Below are 12,103 nucleotides of genomic sequence, written 5' to 3' on the forward strand. Positions count from 1 at the left end.
GACACACACACACATACAAACACACACAGGGACAATGCCATATGAAAGCAGAGGCAGAGATTAGAGTGATGTTATCTACAAAACAAGAAACACCAAGAATTGCCAGCAAATGACAGAAGCTAAAAGAAAGGATTTCTTCTAGAGACTCCTGAGGAAGCATGGCCTTTCTGTAACCTTGACCTCAAACTTTCAGTCTCCAGAATTGTGATATTTGTTGTTTTAAACCACCCAGTTTGTGGTGATTTGTTACAGAATTCCTAGGGCATTAATATACAGTGTAAGTGATAATTAACATGCGTAAATTGAATACGGAATGGAGAATCTCAGCAGACACATGAAAAATGATTTTAAAAAAGTCATTTGAGACTGCTAGGAATAAAAATATCATAGATAAAATATTCCTTCAGTGGGTTTATCAGCAAAATAGAATAAAAAAATAAAATACCTTGAAAAGAGTTCAATAGAAATTATCTAAAATGAAGCAAAGAGAAATAAAATCAGAACAAAGAATCCAAGAGGTATAGGTCACTATCAAACATCTGGACCTCATTACATAATTGGAGACCCATAAAGGAGAAGAGGCAAGTCAGAAGAATTATCTCCAAATACAACAGGAGAGAATTTTCAAAAAGAATGAAAGGCGGAAAGAAAACAACCAAACACAGATTTAAGAAGCTCAAAGAAACAAACATTATTAGTAATAATTTTATGTTTTTAAATATTTTATTTATTTGACAGAGAGCACAAGTAGGCACAGTGAGAGGGAGAAGCAGGCTCCCCGCTGACCGGAGAGCAGGATGCCACAGGGCTCAATCCCAGGACCCTGGGATCATGACCCAAGCTGAAGACAGATGCTAAACGGATGAAGCCATCCAGGCGCCCCAATAATTTTAAGAAGCTGTGCATATGACAGTCAAAATGCACAAAAGCAAACATTAAGGAAAAATTTTAATGGCAATCTGAAGAAAAGAAAAAATATATATATACACACAGAGGAGCAAAGACAAGACAAAGAGTATGACATCTTTAAAAGTTTAAAGAAAGGAACAAGATAATCTTCCATTACAGAATTCTACATCCAGTGAAAATATCCTTCAAAAATGAAGGTGAAATAAAAATTTCTTCAGACTAACAAAAACTGAGATGATTCAGTGCTAGTAGACCTAATTATAACAAATGTTAAAGGAATTTGTTCAGGGAGAAGGAAATGCTATCAGCTGTGAATCTGGGTCTATATAAAGAAAAAAGAAATATATACAGTCAAAATGCAGGCACATATAAGACATATTCTCCTTGTTTTTAATTACTTTAAAGAATAATGGACTGTCTAAACCAAAGAAGGTAATTGTATGAATTGTATGTTTTACAACATATGCGCCATCAAGTTGAATAAAAAGGATAGTATAAAGGATAAGATGGAGGCAATGAAGTATATTGAGTATATTCTAAGATTCTTACATTCTACATGAAGTGGCATGATATCATTTGATGGTTCGCAATGGTAATTTAAAGTCTGTATTTTAAAATAAACATGTAAAATGTTTTTAAATATGTAATAAGCAGAGATAAATTAATGCATATCAAATAACAATTAATTTTAAAAAGGCAGAAAGTTAAGATAAAAAATAAGTGATGAGGGGCACCTGGGGGGCTCAGTGGTTAAAAAAAAAATAAGTGACGAGACAACAGAAGTCAGATAGCAATGGTAGACTGAAAAACAACCATACTGTACAAAAAGAAATATTAACGGTCTAATTCACACAATATGAAATGTGTATATATCAACAACAGAACTTTAAAATTCATGAATCAATAAAGGACAGAACTTAAAGGAGTAATAAAAAAAAATCACTTCCTTTTGGAAATTACATCACTCTTAGTATTTGACAAAACAAGTAGACAGTTTCATCAGTAAGAATATATAGGGAATTTGTAACTTAAAATACTAATATTCAATGTTACCTAATTGACATTTATAGTACACTGTACCACAAAAAGAGCAAAATACCTTCTTTTCATGTGCACATGGAATATTCACTTATATTTTGGTTGATTAAAACAATAAAAAGTCAACAAATTTAAAACAATTGAATTCATTCAAAGTATATTCTCTAACCAAAATGGAATTAAATTAGAACCAATTAACAGAGAGATCTCTAGAAATTCTCTCAGATTTTGGAAACTAAGCAAACTATTTCTATTTTTTTAAAGATTTTTATTTATTTATTTGACAGAGAGAAAGCAAGAGAGGGAACACAAGCAGAGGGAGTGGGAGAGGGAGAAGCAGACTCCCTGCTGCACAGGGAGCCCAACGCAGGACTCCATCCCAGGACCTCGTGATCATGACCTGAGCCGAAGGCTTAACGACTGAGCTACCCAGGTACCCTAAGCAATCTAAGTAATCCATAGATCAAGGAAGAAATTGCCAGGGAAATAGACATCTATTTTAAATTTAGTAAAAAGAAAAACACAACATAACAAACCTTATGGGATGCAACCAAAGCAGTTATTGGTGGGAATTTTATAAAATTAAAGTCTATATTAAGAAACAAGAAAGGTCTCAAACCAGTACTTAATACTTCCAATATTAAAAAAAAAAAGATTAGCAAAAAAAAAAGGCACAAATTAAATCTAAAGCAAACGGAAGTAAAGATAAGAGCAGACATCAATTAAAAAAAAATACAGACAAGATTTAAATATCAATGTAACTAAAAGAAGTTTATTGAATAATAGGTCAATAAAACTGGATAAATCTCTAGCCAGGCTGATCAAGTTAAATAAGAGAGAACACACAAACCACCAATATCAGGAATGAAAGTGGTAACGTTACTACAGAGTCTACAGACATTAATTAGACTAAGAAAGGAGCGTTATTACAACTTTATGCCAATATATATCATAATATAGGAAAAATAGGCAATTTTTTTTGGACGAACCTGTTTATTTATGAGATCAAATAAATAGATGGGGTAAAAAAGTATGGTAGCAACTTCACACAAGGGTATGAGACCAAACAGAATTACTTACTCAAGTTATTCAGGATGGAACAAAATGAAGTGCTCACAATTAGCACAGAAAATATCTGGTTATAGTACTTGTTTCTAAATGGACATTTACTAGTTTACAGTAAGATCCCACTTATTACAGACCACTCCCCACCCCCTTGGTGTACAACCCAAAAAAGCTAAGAATGCAAATGTTAATGTAATATAAACTTTTCTTTGTTTACGATTCCAGAATTACAACTTCTTAGTAATAGTATAACTACCAGCAGGCTCACTTACTTTACTTTACTGTTGGAGGGAAAGGCAATATAAGAAGATAAAATGTCACTTTGGTCCCAGCCTCCCATTTTACAAACATGGATCCAGGATTCTGGATTTATAGCAGAATCACTTTGACAGAGGCGGGCCTGTGGCATTTGGCACTGCAAACGCTGTTTGCTCCGGCTTCTTGGGGAGTGCTATGTATACTGCCTACATGGTTTTATAACAATATCTCTAGATGTGCAGAAGCCCATGTACTTGCTATCAACTTCATTCCCTACTGCAGAAACTTCCAGTTTTCAATCTGTCTACCAAAATCTTGACCATGACATTTAGTTCTGAATCGTGACATCAAGATAAAGCTATCTGAATGAGTAAAATCAAAAGCTCATTCTTAATTTTTAGAATAAAGATATTTTCAAGGTTATAAAGAGTTTATAAATAACACTGTTCACAAGCAAATACTGATCTGTTGATAATCGTTAAGAAACTGAATGTACTGTTTTGAAATAATACAAGGAATTTCATCAGGTTCAGATAAATTTAGACTCTAAGTAAAACTTTTCCAGGCTATTTAGTCAAGTTACTTACAATATACACATTCCTGAGAATACCCCATTGTAGTAACATTGTTTATTTCCAAATTTTTCTGCATTCAACTTAAAAGGTGTTTCTTCCCAAGAAACTGAACTTTTCTGTCAAATGTGCTTGACCGAATAGGAGAATGGGGTTCATAAAATGGGTTCATTGCAAACTTTATGTATAAATCATAGACATCAGTAAAGAAGTTCTTTATTCCATCTTCTTGCCTTATGTCATGAAGCATAATAAATCTCATATGACCTGCAGTAACAAACGCCGAAACAAACCATTCATTGAACTTGTCCACAGTTTTCAAGTACATGTTGTTGGACAGCCACATATTCTCATCTATGAGGTCGAGGGCAGCATGACTTATGAACTGGTTCAGATGACGATGATCATCTTTGGATTCTGCTTTTCCAGCTGGCAAAACTTCCATTTCAAAAACTGGATTATCATGGGGGCCCACAATTACAAAGTAGAAGCTTCCAGACATTGTCTTCAGTATATGGTTCCTGCAGAGAGAAGCCGACAATGGAAACAGCCAGTCACTTCCCTCCACAGACCCGCGCTTGGCCAAAATGGGCAATTTCTGGACTCAAACTATTGAAGTTTACTGAAGACAAAGTGGATTAGCCCAATAGACTTAGTAATAACTTGAATTTTTAAATACCTCTACCAAAATAGACTCATACCTAGAGAACTTCATTGGTAATTTATTTTAAAAACATAAAGGAGAAATTATAACAATTGTACTAAACCAAGCCAGAAAATAAAAGGAGGGAACAATTTACACCTACTCATTTTTTAGGGCACCATTACTCTAATCCCTAAACTAGACATTATAAGGAAACAGATCTGTGCAACAAAAAGAGTGAATTTCAGTGTCTGTAAACTGGAATTAAAAATAAAGAATTACTGAAAAAAAAAAAGACGGAAACAGATGTAAATGTAGATAGATGAAGAATCCTAATTTCCTTGCCCTACCAAAGTCTTTCTCTTACTTACATCTCCAGTCTCACCTAGATTTCGCTTTCATGTGTGTTTGTGTGTGTGTTCAGGGAGGGGATGGGAGGGAGCAAGGTGATGTGGAAGTGTTAAAAATATCCAAACGGTTGATACAGTAATTTTTTTCTATGATCTTTTGGTGCCACTCACACTCATTCTCCGGATATAAAGGTAACTGAGGAAGTCACTGCTTTCTCAGAAAGTATTTTGAATTTCCTTCAGTTTTTTGAATCATTATAGATCAGAGAATACTTTCAAAATTAATTTTAGCAACTCCTCCCTGAGAAATTCCTAAAAGCCAAGGCTTTTGACTGAACAAAATAATTATTTCTAAAGACAGACTTCTGTTTTATTTTTACCACAATCCATCTTTTGGACAATCCAGCCATCATTTGTACTGTGAGATCCTTTTTTTTTTTTTTAAGATTTTATTTATTTATTTGAGGGAGAGAATGAGAGATAGAGAGCATGAGAGGGAAGAGGGTCAGAGGGAGAAGCAGACTCCCTGCTGAGCAGGGACCCTGATGTGGGACTCGATCCCGGGACTCCAGGATCATGACCTGAGCCGAAGGCAGTTGCTTAACCAACTGAGCCACCCAGGCGCCCTTTTTTTTTTTTTTTTAAAGATTTTATTTATTTGTACTGTGAGATCTTAAATTTGGAAAGGATCAGAGAAATCCTGGGCTTGAGTATTTAATCCAAACATTGAGCATTTCCTTGTCAATTTCCTTAACCTATGGTCTCTGCTCTGCCTCTGCTCTGATATTACCAGTGGTGGGTTGTTTCTTGCCTTTCTTTGGTTTACCCATTCCACCAGTGGACAGTCATTTTGTTGCTTTTGTTGTTTTGGTTTTGCTATTTTTCCTTTAGTTTTAATGTTCTATTCTATATTCTTCTGAGTCATACTAATGCAGCCCTTAGGCAGCCAAAGATGCCGTCTTTGTTCTGCTTCCACATGATAGCCCATACAACATGGCAAGATCTCAGATTCCTCTGTGCACCACAGGCTCAAGACAGTCCCAATTACTTCTACTATTCTCATAATCACAATTCAAGATCTCTTGCCATCTTTTAAGTTTAAATTGATTTGTTAATATTCTTCTTGTAGATCCGTAGCCAGAACTGAACTCCCTTTTGCTGGGCCTTCTATTGAGTCTGTACATTCACGGACTTAGTAGTTATATCAAATGATTGATTTCATTTAAAATTCTCCCCTTTCAGTGTGTAGCTTTTAGTCTTTGTCATTATTACAAAAACTATGATTTTTAGGTGATGTCATGCTACTGACTATATTATAGGGTATATAAGAATTTTTGCTATGTTGAAAATAATTGGTATTTTTATACATATATTATAATATATCCATCTGTTCAACCCCTTGAACAAGAAGGGAGAAAGAAATTACTAACATTAACCAAGCGTCTATTAAGTGCCAGGCACTGCGCCATAATTTATGCATACATTTTCTCATTCATTCTCAAATTAGCCCTGGAAAGTAAGCATTATCATTTCCATTTTAAATGGGAAAACCAGGCTCAAAGAATCTAATTAAACTGCCTAAATTTACACAACTTGTGAGAGAAGAATAAGAATGTGAATCAATATCTGCTATCATCTCAGCTCAGTGATACATACAATGAAATCTTCAGAGAACAGCAAGTCAAAACACTCTGAATATATTTTACACTATTATTTATAAAAATGAACCATGTATTAAGATATTGTGTAATAACACATATGGAAGAATTTGTGAATTTGTTTTCCTGTTATCTAGAACGATATATACTGGCTATTTAATACTCTGTAAACAGTTGTAAGAGCTGGGATTCACACATTCTAGTAACCTAAGGGCGAATGTGGAAGAAGTATTTTACAATGATCAAATTATGAACACCACATATAGATGATTTAATTCATAATATCTTCCTTTAAGTTAATTATTATACATTGTTGAGAATTAAATAATTAAACACCATTGAAACCAGTGGATGTTTGCTCTACAACTGACTTGATATGTGAGTTCAACCCTGTCAGGAATCACATGCCAAATGGTATGCAAAGAACTGCAATTTTTCCTGGGTGGGGGGGTCTTGGTATGCGCCCAAGAATACCTCCTTTGTGCTAACCACACACTCTCAGTTCTACCACTACCTGATTTTCATCTTAGATAGATAAACCTGTCCTTATTCATGGCTTTGACATTTAAGGATTTTAGTCGCACTTGATTTCTTGGTTCTTACAGGGATGCATCTTCACAACACGTGCCCTAGTTCCAGTCTTTAAGATCCAATACTAAGGGCACCTGGGTGGCTCAGTTGGTTAAGCAACTGCCTTCGGCTCAGGTCATGATCCTGGAGTCCCAGGATCGAGTCCCGCATCGGGCTCCCTGCTCAGCAGGGAGTGTGCTTCTCCCTCTGACCCTCTTCCCTCTCGTGCTCTCTATCTCTCACTCTCTCTCTCTCAAATAAATAAAATCTTAAAAAAAAAAAGATCCAATACTAACAACGTATTCTTTTTTTTCCCCATGCCTTTCCTTCCCCTTATAACTCCCCTCTCTTCTTTAGCAAGTCATAACCTATCCATTTTTTTAAACTGACACATCTGACAACATATTCTTGATCATTGCATTGTTCCATAACTCAATACTGGCAATGACTGGATGACCAATTTCTAACTCTCTGTCCTCAAAATTCGTGTGAGAAAGTTTAGAGAACACTTAGTTCTCTAGAACACTAGTTCAGCTCTCCCAAAGGTTTTTAATTAGCTTCCACACTCTATCCCCACAGAATAACAGCATTGGCTAAAACATCTTATCTTGTCGGTCTAGTTATTTGATTGATATGTCTTGCCGCTTGTTCTGAAATATGGTGTATGTGACCATACAATTTTTGGTACCAAATGAAAATAGCAAAACCATTCCACCAATGCACATTCACTTATGCACCTTACAGTTTTTGGAAAGAGGTAGACTTCATTTGTAATTCTTACAACAGCATTTGTCTGGACCTCCATGCTTACTATCTGGCCCTCAGGAACTGCATCTGGTAATTGTGACCATTCAAAGTCCACAAATCCCACTAAGTACAGGGGAATGGCAAAAACCATGAATGCTTTTGGAAAACCACATGATAATGAGTCTCTAAAAAACCTACAGGATCACTGTGTACATCTGTAAAAAAATACTGCATCTAATTATTATGCAGATGATTTTAAGGAAAGTAAGATCAAACTTTAAATGGGATTTCTAGGTCACAGATTACCTTTTTGATAAATGAATGCTTCTTAACTATTATTACTTGAGGTAAGCAAGGGTAAGTAGCTCTTTGTTCCACTTTTTAACAGACACACAAGAAAATAATCTTCAACCATGATTTATTTCTTTATTGATACCACAAAATTGCGTCTGGCTGCTGAAGAGGTTTAAAGAATTAGGGAGCTGACAAGTGACTCTGGAAGGTTAATCTCATTACTCTGCACTCTGTCCATATCAGTTTGGCCTCCTGCACAGAAAGGAGGAATTATCTGTTGACAGTTCAGCAGTGATACAAAACAGTCTGGGAGCATTATCAAGAAAAAGGTAATAATCCACACTCATTTTGCCCAGAACACTAGCATAATCATGGTTTTCTTTGAACTTCTAGTACTTAAAGAAACACTTAAAGATAAGAAAATATTTCTGGTAATTATGAAAATACAATCTTAACAGGGGTAAAGATGATTTTGCGTGTTGCCATGACTAAATGAAATAATTTATGTAAAGTATTTTGCACTGTGTCTGGCCCATAAGCACTTGAAGATCATATATAACTTTCCTAGTGGGTTAACATGAGTATTTGTTTTTCTAATGCATATGCAACACCTGGGTTGACTCAATCTTTCAGGTGGTCAGCATTTGAAAATACTGCCTCCTTTGAGTGCCATGCCCAGTTACCGCATGGCACTCCAGGGGATACCTGAAATGTAACATGGGCTCTGTGTCTGTACCTTCCATTGCACAATTTGAATGCGACAATTAGAATCAAAAAGTAACTAAGAGGAGAGGGCTTTTCCAACACAGTGTCTCGGTAGATGAGAGTCAGATCACATAATGATTGAGTATAGGATCTCTAGCTACTGCAGGCTCTGAAACCTAGGAAAAGTAATGTATGCTTTCTTAGTACAGTTTTCTGGGGGGTTTGTATATAACAAGAATGTTCTTATGAGTTTTAATGTGATCACGTGTATAAAGCATTTAGATCTTGGAGAATGTCCAGTGATGTAGGGCTCAGGTTACAGTTCCAGCCTGTGAAAGCACAGGAATCTGATGACCAGGTAGATGTGCCAGGCCTTCATCACAGCACCTCCTAACCCCTCCTTCCATCCTCACCGCCCCCCCACACACCACATTCCCAGTATGGCATCCTGGGCTTTGTTCCTTGGCTACCGGGAAATTCGACAAATCCACTTTAGAAAACATTGAAAGGAAAGAGAAGTTGTAGCTTCCTTCTCTGTGTGATACCATCCTGTCTTCATCTAGGGTTGTCATCTGCATCACTGTCATCATTTGCTTTCCACTGAATCATTTTGGTTCTTCCTAGAAGGCTCTTACCCAGTGATTTAGTTTCCTTTCCTCCACAGGATACTTACCGTCACACTGTTTCCCCATTAATTCAGTTATGGTCCTTACACAGAGTCTTCTTTATTCATTAAGGTAAGGCCTCAGCTTTAACAATTATTGGTCCAGTTCAATTTATTTCCAAACTGAAGCCAAAAAAATGAGGTTGAAAAGCAAATATATCTACAAATGCAGTTTGGATCACATACCATACTGATAATGTAAAGCTTTTTATTCTATTTTATATCAATTTGTATCTTCCATTTGACTCACATTATATGCTTATAGAAAAACTCCACAATATATTAAATTGCATAAAGTTGGTGAGAAGGGGATTTTATTCTGTATCTGGTCTTCGCTTTGTCACTGAAACCTTATATTCCACATTTTCTCACTTAATTATTTAACAAAAAATGTATTGAACAAACATTCATATAAGGGACTACGATATGGTCGGCGGGGAGGGAATATGAACAAGGCATGGGCTCTACTCTTTTACATTTCACGGTCCCAGGGACTAGCTATGACTTATAAAGTCTAGGAATTCCCCTTTCCTTTCTAATTGCTTTAAAGTCAATTTATAAATATATTTTGAATATTGACTAGTTCCCAATAAAAATACAAACTCCAAGCATCACAGACTACCAAAGTTGAATGTTGTTTGTTGTTGGGGTTTTTTTTGTTTGCTTTGTTGTTGTTTTTTTTAACAGTTCCCATTTCTTATTCTCACCCATAATTCTACCTCACTAAGGAAGGATATCCATAGAAAGGAGGAATCTCCTGGGATTTATAAAGGATGAATAGGTAAAAGGATATCCTAAGGAATCCTACCTAACAAGGTTGCATGTCCAGTTGAAAAGTTTATATCATATACAAATATTATAGTTTTATATTTTGTTCTTTGGCTAACCAAAAATCACATATTCACATTATGTAAAGGCTGTTAAGGAAAAAGGCAAGACATGGAGTCATATATAACAGAATATAAATCTCAGCTGGACTCCTAATTAGCTCTATATTTGGACAAGTTTTCAAACTTTTACGGTCTTAGTTTCTTTACTGTTTCATTGAGAATAATAATACTCTATGTACAACCAGATTTTGAGTTCTAAATGAAAAATATGATTTGATACAAACATTAAATATTCAAAGAATATTAGGTCCCACCAAGTAGGGGCTTCTAAAAATGATCCACTGATACAGAAATATTTTCAGTACATTATTCATTACTTTTTTTTATGTTTTTTTTTTTTGAAGATTTTATTTGACAGAGAGACACAGCCAAAGAGGGGACACAAGCAGGGGGAGTGGGAGAGGGAGAAGCGGGCTCCCTGCGGAGCAGGGAGCCCGATGCGGGGCTCGATCCCAGGACCCTGGGACCATGACCTGAGCTGAAGGCAGACGCCTAACGACTCAGCCACCCAGGCGCCCCTACATTATTCATTACTTAATGCTAAGACATTGCTGCTCAAGCCAAGTGGAATACTGGCAATTCTCTGAAGGGTTTACTTTAGATTTTGCCAATTATACTTCTACATGGTTCCTCAAAAATTATTACGTCTACTTTTATCACAGCAAAAAATATCCCTTATTTGAGGAGTTATAAGAAATGTTTTTATTCTATAGTTTATATAACAATACTAATGAGAATTCATTCATTTATTTATTTATTTGTTTAAGAGATACTGCTGTAGTGCTTACTGTCTGCCAATTACTGGGCCACATACAGAAAAGAGAATGTTAAAAAAGACAAATTCTCTGCCCTCATGGGATAATGTTAATAAAATAATTTAAACAGGTCCCAAATGTTTTCACATACCCTATTTTACTGAATCCTGATGATGACCATGGAAGGTAGGTATTGTGAATACTGAGACAACTTCACTGATTGGAACACTAATGATTGAAGGTACAAAAAGAGTTTCTTGCCTAGCTAATCCCAAATCCGGTACCAAGACAATACACCTCTTAAGAGAAGATTTTTAACTATCACTGCACAGTGCACCTAATTTGTGGGTCCCCACAACAAAACTGTCAGCAAACGTTGGCTCTTCATTGTTTAGAGGGCTCACATCAGAATATGCCTTGTCCATTGCTAAATCATATGTAATTTTTTTATGGATGTCATTTCAAATAGCCTGCATCATGCCTCCTCTTCCATCAGTGCATGTAATTGAGAGCGGGCTCAGAGTTAGAGAAAGCTTATACTGAGCAATTTCCTCAATCTAAGAGAGTTTCTTTCACTATTATAATTTTCTGCTTATTGTTTGAGCTAGGGAGTAATAAATGCTTGATTACTTGTTCTTTTATAGCTGCATGTATTGTCTGTTTCTAGAAAACAGGGCTGTTTGTATCTTACATTTTACAAAAGATTAGATCTATCACCTCATTACCTGGGGAGTATGCCTCCATACATAATGTTTATCCCACAATCTTTCTTCTGTCCTACCTAGTTCAATTATCTTTCTCTCCTTCTTATTGCTTGGCATGCATTGTCTGAATTACTAGGCCATGAAATGTTCTTTTTCCTATAACTCAGTCTCTGACATTTCCAAATCTTCCTTGCGAGAGATATCAAAAAGCAGCACACATTCTTTACAGAATTAATAAGATGAATGGTCTTAATTGCAACCTTTTAAGCTAATTAAAATGA

General features: G+C 35.7%; 1 protein-coding gene across 1 annotated transcript; it reads right to left on the reverse strand.

Moving 5' to 3' along the window:
* Nucleotides 1-3,921: 3,921 nt before the first annotated feature.
* Nucleotides 3,922-4,344, reverse strand: LOC114205979 (trafficking protein particle complex subunit 2-like). The gene has a single exon (XM_028099619.2). The coding sequence runs from the start codon at nucleotides 4,342-4,344 to the stop codon at nucleotides 3,922-3,924; it is 423 nt and encodes a 140-aa protein (XP_027955420.2).
* Nucleotides 4,345-12,103: the final 7,759 nt, after the last annotated feature.

The sequence above is a fragment of the Eumetopias jubatus genome, unplaced genomic scaffold (assembly GCF_037043125.1).
Source record: "Eumetopias jubatus isolate StellerSeaLion01/CBP00866 unplaced genomic scaffold, mEumJub1_p1.0 scaffold_9, whole genome shotgun sequence".
Lineage (NCBI taxonomy): Eukaryota > Metazoa > Chordata > Mammalia > Carnivora > Otariidae > Eumetopias > Eumetopias jubatus.

Excerpts from the sequence above, each read along its gene's own strand:
- LOC114205979 (XM_028099619.2), bottom strand. The coding sequence starts at position 4,344 with ATGTCTGGAAGCTTCTACTTTGTAATTGTGGGCCCCCATGATAATCCA.